A 17046-nucleotide genomic window follows, 5' to 3' on the forward strand; every position below is an offset into this window, starting at 1 on the left:
AGTTTTTTAACAAATTTACTTAGAAATTTACTTTGACTCTTATACATTTATATTCTGATTATTCAGTTCTGACACTATACAGTATACAAGTGTTAGTGTCCGTTTGTCCTACCGTTTCAGTGCTTCGCTTTTATGGATGTTGTCATCCTTGTTAAAAAAAAAATTGAGGTAGGTAAAATGTGGCGTTTCAAAGTTTGGGGGGGGGGGGGTAAACACCGATTTACCCCCACTCTTGAACGTTGAAGGGGTGAGGGGAGTGACGGTCATAAGACATCACAAACAGGTTTTCAAGAGAGATTTGTGTAAGAATTACAGACAAACATATATAAATTGTACCATTTATATTTAGCTAATATCTCTTTTTTTTCAGACTTTATGTAATTATCTACATGTAATTAATGGCTGTTGTTTAATTTATTTCTGGATTTTTTGGAATAGAATGGAAAATTTGGATGCTGCATATACTGTTCTACAGGTGAGGAAAGATTTAGGGTTCTTAACTCTCCGAGCTACCAAACACCCTTCTACTTCTACAAGCGGCTACACCCCTAGAGGCCTCAAGGGATTTTTTTTTTAAGGGATGTAGGGGACATTTTTCTGGGGGCAATTTATCTTGGAAGGGTAGAGATACTCTCCGCCTAAAAAGTTATAAGCCTATAGAAAGCTTCACTGTAAAGGTTCAGTGGTTAGCAAGATCCTTCGCTACAGACAAAAAGATTAAAACTTTATATAATAGGATAAAAAAGGGACGGAGTAAATTTTTTATTAGGTACATAATTTTATAAACATTTAAGATAGTCAAATGCTATTCGAAAGTCAAAGTATCATTTAATACAACCTATTTTAAAAGTATCATACAAGTCTGTTTTTATAGCATATTTTTTAAAGCGAAGCTTTTCTATATAAATAGGGTATATACGTACGTCCGTAAGTAAGCTCTTATCGTTTATTATGACATGTTAGAATTGTCCTTTTGATTTCAAACGTTGCTATCTAATTTTAAACTTAATTAAAACAAATTTGTGTTTGTATCCTATTCATCTGACACTCTACATGTGTTTAAAGTTTGTTTGTCCCACTGCCTGATTTTAAAGCTTCATTTTTATAGATGTTGTCATCAATGTTGAAAAAATTACTCTGTAACAAATTATTCTTAGGTTGACGTAGACGAGCCAGAACTTGTAAAGTTGGTCGAATCAGGTAAATTGAAAATATTTTAAGTAGCGAAGCTACTCTACAAGTTCTAAGATCTAACTGTCTGTATGCGTTTACGAAACAAGTGAAAGTCAATCCTTATAATAAGGTAACAGGATGTTTGTTTGTATCGTAGGATACCGCAAACAAATGGGCATAGACACTCGTAAGGCATAAATAAATATTTTGTTTATTCCGTAATCCCAATCTATAAGATTTAGGAATAGAAATGCTTTTGATATTTTGAAACTGTGGATTGACGATTTACAACCCGCTCCGACTTGGCATGCGTGTTGTTTATTTTTGACCTAGCGGCTGCACCTTAAAATATCGATGCGAGCCATAATTTCCAATTTTATATAATATTGTTTTTAGGGGCAGGAACACCTGACAACCCTGCTTTAACTTCATCCCAGGTTGGTTTCTATCTTTCTATTTTTGACATTCTGATTTAAGTTCTTAGTAGTTGACTAGATAGAGGGCAGTATACGACACAAGATTTTATTTTGGTGCAACTTTGAACCAAATCTTGCTTAATACATTAAAACCCCTTTCAAATTACCAAACCTTAAATTGCAAGACATATGTGTGTAAGTTCTGGTATATGGTAATGCATTGCGCCTGTTTTGGGCGAAGGCATTCCCCCTACTGTTCATGTTGCCAACCTGACATAATATAAGTAGGAACCGTTTTTAACGTCTTTAGTATGACACGTGGTGTTGGGCTGAGATTCAAACCTATCACCTTCCTTACAACAAACGGATGCGGTACGTTATACCTCAGTCGAGGGTTCTTATCAGTTATATTTCCAGAAGTAGGATTTTGGTAACCTTATCTCACCTTTCAATTTTTTCCTTCTTTACATGAAGGAATAGGTTCTTAATAGGTTGTTAAAATTATTTTATCGATAAATATATTTTATAGGAGGGACGACTTTTAAATGAAGTTAAGAAATTGGAAATAACAAGGTAATTTTTTTCCAGTATGGCTTAGAAACCGATTAATTTCCGCTGGGTTGTAATCGGTTCTTAGCCATGCTGAAAAATCATGTTCAGCATCTCATTACAGTTAATTTTCCACGAATATCAACATAAAAATAAAAAAATAATACCAGTTTTGTAAGCCCTGGCAAACAAAACTTGTTTTATATTTTATCTTAATATCTGTGAAAAGCTGTCTATAATACGATGCGAAAAATAACTGTATCAAAATTTGCGGGTTTAAATTTGAGGCTTATGCGAGGCTGAGGCGCGGCTGCCGTGCCCTGATTTTTACAGATCCTCGAGATTTCTCGCTTCTGAAAATCTATTGTAGAAAAAATGAATAGTTTTAATTTCTAAAAATATTATGAATAGGAGAATTCATAATTAAAACAATGAGTGAAGTTTTTAAAGCTAGTTTTGTACGTCTGTCTTTTACAGCCTTGTCTAAAGCTTAAGATCTCAATAACTACAGAATTGATTTAAGTAGCTTTACATAGGTCATTTGATGGTTTTAGGCTATTTTATTTAAAGAGTTAAATCTTGGGATGGTTTTAAACTTTTTCTCTCCCCTCTGTCCTTTTGTAAAGAGAGCTCAATTATGCCAAGGGCGTAGCCGCCAGTAAAAATAAACAGTCCATTCGTAAATTCATATAAGAGATCTAAAAAAAAACTTTTAATAATTACGTTTACTTATATATGAACATAATATTGCTGCGCTGCTGGTTAACATAGGCTTCATTGTTTTATTTTTAGAGAATCTCCTTTGGGACTTGTGAAGCCCAACCGCTCGCCATTAAATTTATCTGACAGAGAAGGTTAGTGAAAATTAGTTGGTTCACACAGACAGAGACAGTTTTTCTGTGAAAATTAGTTGGTTCACACAGACAGAGACAGAGACTCTGTGAAAATTAGTTGGTTCACACAGACAGAGACAGAGACTCTGTGAAAATTAGTTGGTTCACACTGACAGAGATAGTTTCTCTGTGAAAATTAGTTGGTTCACACAGACAGAGACAGTTTTTCTGTGAAAATTAGTTGGTTCACACAGACAGAGACAGAGACTCTGTGAAAATTAGTTGGTTCACACAGACAGAGACAGAGACTCTGTGAAAATTAGTTGGTTCACACAGACAGAGACAGAGACTCTGTTAAAATTAGTTGGTTCACACAGAGAGAGACAGAGACTCTGTGAAAATTAGTTGGTTCACACAGACAGAGACAGAGACTCTGTGAAAATTAGTTGGTTCACACAGACAGAGACAGAGACTCTGTGAAAATTAGTTGGTTCATACAGACAGAGACTCTGTGAAAATTAGTTGGTTCACACAGATAGAGACAGAGACTCTGTGAAAATTAGTTGGTTCACACAGACAGAGACAGAGACTCTGTTAAAATTAGTTGGTTCACACAGAGAGAGACAGAGACTCTGTGAAAATTAGTTGGTTCACACAGACAGAGACAGAGACTCTGTGAAAATTAGTTGGTTCACACAGACAGAGACAGAGACTCTGTGAAAATTAGTTGGTTCATACAGACAGAGACTCTGTGAAAATTAGTTGGTTCACACTGACATAGACAGAGACTCTGTGAAAATTAGTTGGTTCACACAGACAGAGACAGCTTTTCTATGAAAATTAGTTGGTTCACACAGACAGTGACAGTTTCTCTGTGAAAATTAGTTGGTTCACACAGACAGAGACAGTTTCTCTGTGAAAATTAGTTGGTTCACACTGACAGAGATAGTTTCTCTGTGAAAATTAGTTGGTTCACACAGACAGAGACAGTTTCTCTGTGAAAATTAGTTGGTTCACACAGACAGAGACAGTTTCTCTGTGAAAATTAGTTGGTTCACACAGACAGAGACAGTTTCTCTGTGAAAATTAGTTGGTTAACACAGACAGAGACAGTTTCTCTGTGAAAATTAGTTGGTTTTACACTGAAAGAGACAGGTTCTCTGTGAAAATTAGTTGGTTCACACAGACAGAGACAATTTCTCTGTGAAAATTAGTTTGTTCTCACAGACAGAGACAGTTTCTCTGTGAAAATAAGTTGGTTCACACAGACAGAGACAGTTTCTCTGTGAAAATTAGTTGGTTAACACAGACAAAGACAGTTTCTCTATGAAAATTAGTTGGTTCACACAGACAGAGACAGTTTCTCTGTGAAAATTAGTTGGTTCACACAGACAGAGACAGAGACTCTGTGAAAATTAGTTGGTTCACACAGACAGAGACAGAGACTCTGTGAAAATTAGTTTGTTCACACAGACAGAGACAGAGACTCTGTGAAAATTAGTTGGTTCACACAGACAGAGACAGTTTCTCTGTGAAAATTAGTTGGTTCACACAGACAGAGACAGTTTCTCTGTGAAAATTAGTTGGTTCACACAGACAGAGACAGTTTCTCTGTGAAAATTAGTTGGTTCACACAGACAGAGACAGTTTCTCTGTGAAAATTAGTTGGTTCACACAGACAGAGACAGAGACTCTGTGAAAATTAGTTGGTTACACAGACAGAGACAGTTTCTCTGTGAAAATTAGTTGGTTCACACAGACAGAGACAGTTTCTCTGTGAAAATTAGTTGGTTCACACAGACAGAGACAGTTTCTCTGTGAAAATTAGTTGGTATACACAGACAGAGACAGATACTCTGTGAAAATTAGTTGGTTCACACAGACAGAGACATGTACTCTGTGAAAATTAGTTGGTATACACAGACAGAGACAGTTTCTCTGTGAAAATTAGTTGGTTCACACAGACAGAGACATGTACTCTGTGAAAATTAGTTGGTTCACACAGACAGGGACAGAGACTCTGTGAAAATTAGTTGGTTCACACAGACAGAGACAGAGACTCTGTGAAAATTAGTTGGTTCACACAGACAGGGACAGTTTCTCTGTGAAAATTAGTTGGTTCACACTGACAGAGACAGAGACTCTGTGAAAATTAGTTGGTTCACACAGACAGAGACAGTTTCTCTGTGAAAATTAGTTGGTTCACACAGACAGAGACAGAGACTCTGTGAAAATTAGTTGGTTCACACAGACAGAGTCAGGTACTCTGTCATTTGATATGATTCAGTGATTCTTATTGGAAAGGTGATAAGTATGAGTCTCTGCCAGCTTATGTAAGACATTAAAAAGTCGTATCAGCGTAAACTGCGTATAAAATAAAGTAGTAAGCTTTTTTGTCTGTAGCGTAGTCCTGAGATTGTTTTAGGCCTTTTAATTTCTATAAATAAGTCTGGGTATGGTTTTAAGCCATTTCTGCCATTTCATATCCCTTCAAATATAGAGCCCCTAGATGCTAGGGGCACAGCCACTAGTAATCTTTAAATTGCAGGGATAGAAATACTTTATATTTATTGACATTAAGTATTAAATTAATGTCCATTGTACTATCTCTCATACAAAAAACTGTTATGGAATACAACATTATTTTTCCCCTAGGTCGACCATACGCCTCCTACGGACCATCCCAGAACACCTCGGAATGCTCCACCCCTCTTTCTTCTGTGGGAGTCAGATCTGAAAAACTTGAATATCCTTGTCTCAATTTTGTTCAGGTATCTATCTATCTATCTATCTGTCTATCTTACTCCCATTATCTATTTTGCGATTGTTCTACCCCTCTTTCTTCTGTGGGAGTCAGATCTGAAAAACTTGAATATCCTTGTCTCAATTTTGTTCAGGTATCTATTATCTATCTATCTATCTTACTCCCATTATCTATCTTAAGATTGTTCTACCCCCCTTTCTTCTGTTAGTCTGAAAAACTAATATCTAACTATCTACCTTTCTATCTATTTCTAATTATCTAAATTTCAATTTATCTATTTCTAATCAATCTATCTATCTATCTTTCTATCTAGTCTGGTAAGAGTGGAAGGAGTACTCCCATAGGAAATGGAAACATACTACCTAGTATTGGAGAAAATGTTATTATTGGTATCTATCTATCTATCTATCTATCTATCTATCTATCTATATATCTAGTCTGGTAAGAGTGGAAGGAGTACTCCCATAGGAAATGGAAACATCCTACCTAGTATTGGAGACAATGATATTATTGGTATCTATCTATCTATCTATCTATCTATCTATCTATCTAGTCTGGTAAGAGTGGAAGGAGTACTCCCATAGGAAATGGAAACATCCTACCTAGTATTGGAGACAATGATATTATTGGTATCTATCTATCTATCTATATATCTATTCTGGTAAGAGTGGAAGGAGTACTCCCATAGGAAATGGAAACATCCTACCTAGTATTGGAGACAATGATATTATTGGTATCTATCTATCTATCTATCTATCTAGTCTGGTAAGAGTGGAAGGAGTACTCCCATAGGAAATGGAAACATCCTACCTAGTATTGGAGACAATGATATTATTGGTATCTATCTATCTATCTATCTATCTGGATCCTATGTTTGCCGTGTCTACGCCGCGGATCCACCTTCAACTGCAGCAGCAACAACATCAGCAGCAACAGAAGAAGCCAAGAGCAAACACTTACAATCTCCCACCTACCTTACCACCATCATCGACCTTACCATCTACATCAACCATGCTTCCAACGGTTTTTTAACATCACAGACAACGAGGACTCTCCCTCAGCTGAATCGAGTTTTTAATTTACCTGACAAAGAATAAGGAAACACCAGCCAACCTTATTCGGCTTCTTCTGTTAATAGCTGGAATTGAACAAAACCCAGGCCCCAAAACCTGGTACTGTATCATATGTAATGGAATCTTAACATCTACAGCCGTCCAATGTTCAAGCTGCTCACACTGGCTCCACATCAAATGCTCTCCATTTAAAACATCAGTTCAGAGAAGAAAACTTAAAACCTGGATTGGACCATGCTGTAAGCCAAACAACCCCCCCCAAAAAACCCCCCCTCAAAACAACCCCCCTTTTCGACCCCCTTCTCAATCCCCATCTTTTTCAACTCGTAGACCCCCCCCAACCCCCTCTTCGCCCCCTCCCAACAGTATACTAGGGAAAATCGACGAGCTCTTGCACAACATGGAGAAGGACAACATCCCCATTGCTGCAATTCAAGAGACTAAGCTGACAAATAAATCAAAGCCGTTCAAAACTCCCAACTATACCCTTGTCCGCAAAGATAGAGGCACCAACAAGGGAGGAGGACTAGCATTCTTGATACACAAGGATCTAAACTTCTCCATTGAACCAACACCTAGAATCCTGGAACAGGACCCGTTCACAGAAACCTTAACCATCAGCATACCTGGCGTGGACAAGAAAAACCTCTACATACATAATGTCTACATTCCACCACAAAGCAGTTGCACCCCACAGTATGAACCTCCCCTTGACCATCTTTTTGACGGCCTTGGTGAATCATACATGATCCTCGGGGATGTTAATGCCCACAGTCAACTCTGGCACTCAGAGGCCACAAATGATACCAGAGGTACAGCTCTGGCAGACACCATCACAGGACGAACCTGCGGCATTATAAACGAGGACTTACCAACCAGAGTTACCAACCTGGCTTCAACTGCTCCTGACGTTAGTATTGTCTCCTCTAATCTCATCCCCACCACCACCTGGAGGATCAGAAATAAGATGAGCTCGGACCATCTCCCCATCATTATCAACATGACTGCTGACCTCAAAAAGTTTAATGCAAAAAATGTTACTTTTATTAACTTTTCGAAAGCTAACTGGCCTGCTTTCCAAAAACACGTTGAAGACAAATTTAGGCATGCTAGAGATATTACTAGCATCCATAAAGCTGAAGTTTTCTTTCGACACACCCTTCAAAAAGCTGCCAAACTTCACATTCCTGCCGGCAGAATCCCCAAAACCTTCAACGCCCTCCCCACTGAAGCAGCCAGACTGATTAATGAAAGGGATGAAATCAGGGAGAATGATCCTGCAGACCCTAGAATCTCTGATCTCAACAAAGAGATCACTAAAAAGATCCAAGACCATCGGAAAACTAAATGGAAGGAACATCTTGCCTGCTGCCAACCTGGATCTAAAAAGCTTTGGAATACCATCAAAAGTTTAAACAATAACCCTGTCCAACCTGAAAATCAAGGAATCAGCTTTAACGATAAAACCACCAACTGTGCCAAAGCCATGGCCAACAACTTCAATAAACAGTATACACCTCCCAAGGATTCCAAGTCATCACAACCCTTCAGACGGACGCTTCGCTCTCTGAAGAAGAAGACAAAAGATCCTTTGATACTGTTTACCCCTGCCCAGACCCTAGCTGCTATTAACAAATCAAAAAGCTCTAAGGCCTTAGGACCTGATGGTTTGTCACCAATTATGTTGAAGAACATTGGCCCCAATGCCATCAACTACCTGACCAATATCTTCAACAGATGCCTGGAAGAGTCAGTCATCCCCAACATCTGGAAGACTGGCAAAATCATACCTTTGCTGAAACCTGGCAAACCTGCTGACAAAGGACCCAGCTACCGCCCAGTGTCCCTTCTGTCCCCAGCTATCAAAATCCTTGAGGCACATTTGCTTCCAGCTGTGACAGAAGCTGTCCAACTTGCCGACCATCAACATGGATTCCGTAAAGGCAGGTCTACAGGTACAGCACTACAGAGCATCCTAGACCATATCAACTCTGGTCTTAACAGGAAGAAACCTGTTCACAGAACAGTTTGTGTCGCCATTGACCTTTCCCGTGCCTTCGACATGGTCGACCACACCATCCTTCTCAGTGACATCGAGAAGCTAAACCTCAATGACCACATAAAACGCTTCCTGTGTGCATATTTGAGAGGCAGATACACATATGTAGTATTTAGGAATTCCAACTCTAAATACAGGAAGATGAAACAGGGTGTCCCACAAGGTGGTGTTCTCTCCCCTGTACTCTTTAACTTATATATGTCATCAATGCCTGCCCCTCCTGGTAACACCATTCTCAAGACATATGCTGATGACTCCAATATCCTAAACTCAGGCCCAGTTATTGACCCAGCAGTTCAAGAAATCAACACCTACTTGGCTACCCTAACTGTTTGGTTTAAAGGACGCAACCTCGAGATATCCCCCTCCAAATCCTCAGCTACGTTGTTTACAACGGCCTCAAATGAGTGCAACACGGAACTAGATGTTGTGATAGATGGAGAAAAAGTTCCAACAGTCAAGAAACCTAAGTTTTTAGGGATAACTTTTGACAATCTCCTTTCCTTTAAACAACATGCCACCGACTTAAAGACCAAGGTCCAAGTTAAGAACAATGTCCTGAAGGCCTTGGCTGGTTCCGACTGGGGTATGGAGAAAGAAACCATTATTAACACCTACAAAGCCATAGGACGCCCCCTTTTAAATTACGGCTGCAACATTTGGACCCCATCCCTAAGTGACACATCCTGGAAAAATCTTCAGATTGCCCAGAACCAAGCCCTGCGGACTGCCACTGGCTGCCACCGGATGACAGACATTGATCACCTTCACAATGAGACCAAGATCATGAAGGTCCGTCCTCACTGTGAAATGCTCAGTAAGCAATTCCTGTTAGCTACACAGAAGCCACACCATCCTAACAGAGTGAACCTGTCTGATCCCCCTCCCCCCCGCCAGATGAAAGAAACCCTGTCCTCTAGATTTGGAGAAGAAATCAGGCACATGTCTCGCCCTGACCTCCCAGAGGATGTATATAAGTCTAAATTAAAACTAATACACACCAAAAGTGTCAAGGAGGCCCTCAATGCCATGGAGCCTAACAAGGTGTTACTTGCCCCTCCCCCCCAAATTCACAAGTCAGAGAAATGTCTCCCCAGAGCAACCAGAGCCACTTTATCCCAGCTGCGCTCTGGATACAGTAACTTTCTGAATAGCTACAAGGCCAGAATCAACCCTACTATTCAAGATGTATGCCCCAACTGCAACCAACACTCTCACACAACTCGACACCTGTTTGAATGTCCTAACAATAGGACCAACCTTACAACCAGAGACCTCTGGACCCGACCCTTGGAAGCAGCCAGATTTCTAAATCTGGCAACAGATGTAAATGATGATGGAGGATGAGTAGATGTCGGGCTAAACAAACAAACAAACATCTATCTAGTCTGGTAAGAGTGGACGGAGTACTCCCATAGGAAATGGAAACATACTACCTAGTAGTGGAGACAATGTTATTATTTGTATCTATCTATCTATCTATCTATCTATCTATCTATCTATCTATCTATCTAGTCTGGTAAGAGTGGAAGGAGTACTCCCATAGGAAATGGAAACATCCTACCTAGTATTGGAGACAATGATATTATTGGTATCTATCTATCTATCTATCTATCTAGTCTGGTAAGAGTGGAAGGAGTACTCCCATAGGAAATGGAAACATACTACCTAGTAGTGGAGACAATGTTATTATTTGTATCTATCTATCTATCTATCTATCTATCTATCTATCTAGTCTGGTAAGAGTGGAAGGAGTACTCCCATAGGAAATGGAAACATCCTACCTAGTAATGGAGACAATGATATTATTGGTATCTATCTATCTATCTATCTATCTAGTCTGGTAAGAGTGGAAGGAGTACTCCCATAGGAAATGGAAACATACTACCTAGCAGTGGAGACAATGTTATTATTGGTATCTATCTATCTATCTATCTATCTATTCATCTATCTATCTATATATCTATCTATCTATCTATCTATCTATCTATCTATCTATCTATCTACCTAGTCTGGTAAGAGTGGAAGGAGTACTCCCATAGGAAATGGAAACATCCTACCCAGTAGTGGAGACAATGTTATTATTGGTATCTATATATCTATCTATCTATCTATCTATCTATCTATCTATCTATCTATCTATCTATCTATCTATCTATCTATCTATCTATCTATCTATCTATCTATCTATCTATCTAGTCTGGTAAGAGTGGAAGAAGTACTCCCATAGGAAATGGAAACATCCTACCTAGTATTGGAGACAATGTTATTATTGGTATATCTATCTATCTATCTATCTATCTATCTATCTATCTATCTATCTATCTATCTATCTATCTATATATCTATCTAGTCTGGTAAGAGTGGAAGGAGTACTCCCATAGGAAATGGACACATACTACCTAGTATTGGAGACAATGTTATTATTGGTAAAGAGGAAGAAGGTTTGACTATCAAGTGTCATTATAACCCAGTCATGGATGAATATATAAGGTGAGAAAATTTCCAGGGTTTGGCAGCCGCGCCCCAGTTGAAATGAAATGAAATGAAATGAAATGAAATATTTATTTTATGACACATACAAAAAAATATATATACATTACATGGTATAATCACAAACAAACAATAAAATTGATCATGATTACTTATAGTTTAATAATAAAGATTATAGTATTCACATTCAAAATTCGTGTCAAAGGACTAATTAATCTCTCTCGAGGTAATATTAAGTAGCCTTTGCAGATAAGAAAAAAATGATAAAAAAAATATAATAGATAACATGAAGCTTAATTATTTAAAATAAGAACTTACGCATTATATATGATGGGGATTATAATGTGGAATTGTAAGGAAGGGAATTGGAGGGGAAAGTAACATGATGTGTGTTTGTAATATTGACTATAAACATTTATAATTAATATGAAGGATAAATCAGTGAAGACTTGTAGAACAGACAGAATAAATGTTTTACATTCTTAGGTGGCAAGAACGGCAAAGAAGTCTATAACATGTTATGTCTATTTTTGCTAGAAGGCATTTTTTTAGCCTACTCTTAAATTGATTTAGGTTTAAGGCATTTTTTATATTATCACGGTCGTCAAAACTGTTCCATATCTTTGGAAATGAACAAATAGGAAGCCTCTCTACTAAGTTAATTCGAGAAAAGGGGACAGTTAAATTATTATTGTTTCTCAAAACGAAGTTACCATTTAATTCACCTCGTCTAGGCCACATATTATTAAAAGACCTTGGCAACAAATTATTTTTGTACTCATACATAAATTTTAGTTTGAAGTAATGAGCTAGAGATTCAAAGGGTAAAATATTGAGATTTTTAAATAAAGGACTAGAATGGCTATAGTAGGTTGCTTGCTTAATACATCTCACAGCCATTTTTTGTTTAGTGATTATGCCAGTAAGATTTGTGGGTGATGCACATGAGTAGATAAGGATTCCATAAACTAAATGACAATAAAAGATAGAGTAATATAGAGCTTTCAGAGCTTTTTCAGTGAGTAGACCTTGACATTTTCGGAGACAAAATAATGATTTAGAGAGCTTTTTGTTTAATTCATTTATATGAACCTTAAAATTCAAGGCTGGATCCAAATAAATACCCAAGAATTTTATAGCTGGAATATCACTTTCATGGTTGACAAAGTCAATTCTATGTCTAAGTAAAGGGTTAGGGTTAAGGGTATTTGGATCATTATCATCAAAATATAGATTGATTTCATTCCATGGAATAAGGGAGGGAGTAGGATAAAATATAGTGAATTTTGTTTTGTTGGGATGTAAAGACATTTGATTAGCCCTAAACCACTGGGAAATATTTTTGAGTTCTGCATTAACAAATTCAACAAGCTCATTTAGGTTTTTACCAGAGGCTAATATAGTAGTGTCATCACAGAAAAGTAGGACTTTTAAAAGTGTTGACTTAGGCAAGTCATTAAAAAATATAAGAAACAAAATAGGACCTAATATGCTACCTTGAGGCACTCCACTATCTATCTCTAATGGATCAGAGTCAAAAAGGCCAAATTTAACAAATTGATTTCTATCTGTTAAATATGATTCAAACCAATTAAGCAAGTTCCCATTAATACCAAATTTCTGTAGCTTCATAAGAAGAGTATTTTTAGGCACACAATCAAATGCTTTGCGAATATCACAAAAAATTCCAATAGTATACTCCTTATTATTCATAGCTTTACTTACATGATTGAGTAAATGAATCATAGGATGATATGTTGAATTATTTGCCTGGAATCCAAATTGAAGTTCATCAATAAGATTATTATCAGAAAGATAAGCTTGCAAATTAATGGCAATGAACTTTTCTAGAATTTTTGAAAAAATAAGAAGAAGAGAAATTGGCCTGTAATCATTAAGATTGAAAGGATCTCCGCCTTTTTTGAAGACAGCTGTTACTTTAGCCATTTTGAATTGTTCAGGTACAGAGCCAAGTTCAATTGATTTATTGAAAATATGACATAAAGGATCTAGAATTTGTGAAACGACTTTTTTCAATAAAAAAGATGATATTCCAAGGTAGGCACAGGATTTTTTTAGGTCAAAATTATTAACAATTTCAGTTATAATTGCAGGTGTGATTGGGGGAATGTTAAATAGGTTGCCAGATTCTTCAAGATAAGAGTTAGGGGATCTCTCAGTAGGGGGTATAGCCTGTCGAATATTAAAAGCAATGCTAGAAAAATGCCTATTAAATGCCTCTCCTATGTTCTTATCACCAATGATCTCATTACCATCAACAATAATCTTATTAGTTGAAAATTTTCTTTTTGAATTCAAACCAGCGACATCTTTAATAATTTGCCAACTCTTTTTAAGATTGTTTTGGTTGGAGACAAGTAGATTACTATAATATAACTTTTTTGCAGTTTTCAGAACTTTGTTATACACGTTTTTATATTTAGTATACAATTCCTTATTTTCAGTTGTTGGAACTTTTGCTAATCTAGATTGTAATTCAAATTTCTTATTCCTAGACCTTAATATGCCTTTGGTCATCCAATTTTGGATCATGTGGTAGTTTTTATTAAATCGAATTTCCTTAACAGGAATATTTCTCTCAAAAGAAGCTTGAAATAAGTTTTGGAAGATAGCATAGCTTTCTGTGGGGTTATTTTTGGCATAGACTTCATTAAAAGATAAATTACTTAAGTCATCTTTAAAGCTTTCAATATTAACGTCAGAAAAATCTCTAGTGGAAATTACTTTTGGGGTTGTCTTATGTTTATTAGTGCTAATAAAATGAAAAGTTGAGAAATGGTCGCTTAAATAAGTAGTTATTACTCCAGAAACCATTTGATCCTTAATATCATTTGTCCAGATGTGGTCAATAAGCGTAGCTGTATTGTTATGGGCTGAGACTCTTGTAGGGTTAGAGATCAGCTGCAGGAAGCCAGCGCTAAAAAGCATGCTGACAAAATCAGCTGTATAATTATGTACATTGTAAGCAAACAAATCTAAATTAAAGTCTCCACAAAGAATTGCTTTACATTTTCGCTCCGTGATAGAGTCTAAAATGCCTTGAAAATGTTCCAAAAATAACTCTATTTGCATATTAGGTGTAAGATTGTTTAACCCAGTGCTAGGGGGTCTGTAGAAATTACCAATAACAAGTTTTTTCCTGTTGCTAAACTCCAATTCTATGAACAAACTTTCAATAATTTTTTCATGAAAAATAGAATACTCATTTAGAACAGAAAAATTTAAAGATTTGTTAATATAGAAAGCTACGCCTCCACCCACAAAAGTTGTTCTTGTTTTAAATAGAATAGGATGATATAAAGATATTTCAAAAATGGATGGAATAACAATGGAATAACATTCTTGTAAACAAATGATGTCAAAAATAACCCCTTTCTCTTTCCAAAAATGAATTAGATCAGAAAGGCTAGAAAATTTAGAATTAATAGATTGAATATTTAAACTGAGGATAGAAATGTTTTTTGAATTTTTAAATTTTTCACAAAATTTATCAGGAGAATAGTATGAGCTCTGTATGTCTAATTCTCGATAAATATCAACCTCTTCATTTTCTTCAAAAAGCAATCTGTGAAAATTGTTGTTATTTAGATTGTCTGTCCCAAATCTATGAAATGATTCATTCATTTATAATAAATCCAATGTATGAAGAAACAATATACAAACACACAAACCAAAAGTAAGAAAGGATAGAGAGGGGGTGCAGGGAAAGGAGGGACTGGATAGGGGTGGGAAAAAGGGGGGGGGAAGTCATAAATACATACAGGTGTACAAGGGGTGTAGGGGTTGTAAGAAGGGTAGGAGAATGGGAGGGGGTAGGTATAGATCTTACACTTCCGGTAATACGGACAATTTTTACTATTTTTCATATCCTATATTTGGGGTGTCCAACAAATTTTAAAATATTAAATCATTAAAGAAAAACAAATGTTTTTTAGAAGAGGTATAAAAGATAGTTTGTATGGTACTAAATAAAATCCTAATTATTATAATAAAATATTTTTTTATCTAGAGCTAAAATTATTGTATATTGAGAAAAAAACAGAGGAATCAGATAAGAATTCATGCTAAATTTAGGAGAAAAAAATAGGGTTTTTTTTTATTTAAAAGAAGATGCTTGTAGGAATATGTTGATATATCTAATCTTTAAATGAATTTACATTAAAGGTAGAGCAGGCAAGATCATTATCATTTGGCAATAGACCTTCACCTTTTTCAATTTCACCTTTTGTAGCTCCATTCTTTACCTCCTGCCAGCTGCTTTCCCCTGAATCCTTATGTTCTCCTTGGGCTCCACCAGCATGCTGTCCATCCCGACCAGAAAACTGTCCACCACGCCCTCTACCACGTCCTCCAGGAACACCTCCACGTCCACCAGGAACACCTCCACGTCCAGCTGGCACTCCACTACGTCCACCATGTCCAGATGATTGGCTCCAAGGCCCTCCATTGCCTCTAACTGGGCCCTTAGATCTCAGTTGGCGATTATTTGTAGGAAGATCTGCTCTACTTTTTCTGGAGGGTGATGAGTCATTGTGGGAGGCAACAGCTTTGTCAACCTCTGCTGTGGGATCTGTCCTTATATCCTCAACAAAGAATACCTCTGAGAACCCAGCTCCAGTTTCATTAGACTCCTCACCTTTGCTGTCAGCCAGAGAGAATCTCAGGTTCCCATCAAATGCCCAAGCAGCCTTAACCCTAGGGTCTTGTTTCAGGGCCATCAGATATTTATGGTTCATTGCTGTAAGATCAGGAAATGCAGAATAAAATTTAACACCCATTGTTGTCTCTGCTGCCGTTGGATTTGGCATAAATTTTCTCTTATATTTGAGAAACAGATTTCTCATATACCTTGACATGAATCTTATGATGATAGTTCTTGGAAGATTATCTCGTTTTTTACCAACAAAATGACCATTTGAAAGGAGATCAAAAACTTTAGGAACAGAGTCAATCTTTGTAGGGCCCCATTCTGTGTTCACATCAGTGTCTTCAGGCTTAGGGGTAAGCTTCCTCAGCACAGGCTCAATGATAGCATTGTAGGCAGTAGTTATGCATGCCTCATCAGCTCCCACTTTCTTAACTAGCTCAGAAGAGACAGATAGCCCATGAATTCTAATGGTCCAATTGCGATTATACTGCTCATTACTGTTGCAGTATAACTTTAAATCACTGCAACATTTTTTGAGGTTTGACTTATCCAGAGATATTTTTGAATCACTTTTGTTAGCATTGCATAACAGTTCTTTTAGTTTTTCTGGCGTCACTTTATTGTCAATGAGAATTTTAGTTAAATCCCCAATATTACTATCACTTTGTTGTTGTTCAACTTGATTTGTAGCCATTGTTAAAATAGAAAATTGTTGGACACCCTGTCACCAATAATTTCTAATTATAGGTCATACGGGATATGTTTATTACACGTCCGTTCAGTCTGGCGGTCAACTATCAGTTGCGCATAAGCTTCAAATTTAAACCCGCTTTTGTGCAAAATAAAAAAAATTCTGAAAAATAGATTGACGTTTAGGAATAGGCTGAGACATCAAGCTGAATTTTAGAATTATAATGTGATGTTTTCACAGAGCCTAAAATGCGGCTGTCGAGCCCTGAAAAAAATCAATAGTTTTTCCATATATTGATATTACCCCGTCCCGGATTTGAAAAATGT

The 17046-nt window shown here is 36.9% G+C and overlaps 1 protein-coding gene across 2 annotated transcripts in view; it reads left to right on the top strand.

Annotated features, from left to right (window-relative positions):
- Positions 1-374: 374 nt before the first annotated feature.
- The window catches only part of LOC145323851 (glutaminase kidney isoform, mitochondrial-like), a 51540-nt gene continuing 34868 nt past the window's right edge, over positions 375-17046 (top strand). Inside the window, exons 1-7 of one of the 2 annotated variants that reach the window (XM_080166430.1) lie at positions 375-475; positions 1158-1200; positions 1570-1610; positions 2119-2162; positions 2931-2992; positions 5627-5742; positions 11221-11360. In XM_080166430.1, coding sequence (XP_080022556.1) covers positions 440-475; positions 1158-1200; positions 1570-1610; positions 2119-2162; positions 2931-2992; positions 5627-5742; positions 11221-11360 — 482 coding nt within the window. In that variant the 5' untranslated portion in view covers positions 375-439. Of the gene's footprint in view, positions 476-1157; positions 1201-1569; positions 1611-2118; positions 2163-2930; positions 2993-5626; positions 5743-5806; positions 5869-11220; positions 11361-17046 lie in introns of those variants that run through there. The other variant, XM_080166433.1, reaches the window with a different exon arrangement.

Source organism: Acartia tonsa, chromosome 7, assembly GCF_053477335.1.
Source record: "Acartia tonsa isolate MP-2025a chromosome 7, ASM5347733v1, whole genome shotgun sequence".
NCBI lineage: Eukaryota > Metazoa > Arthropoda > Copepoda > Calanoida > Acartiidae > Acartia > Acartia tonsa.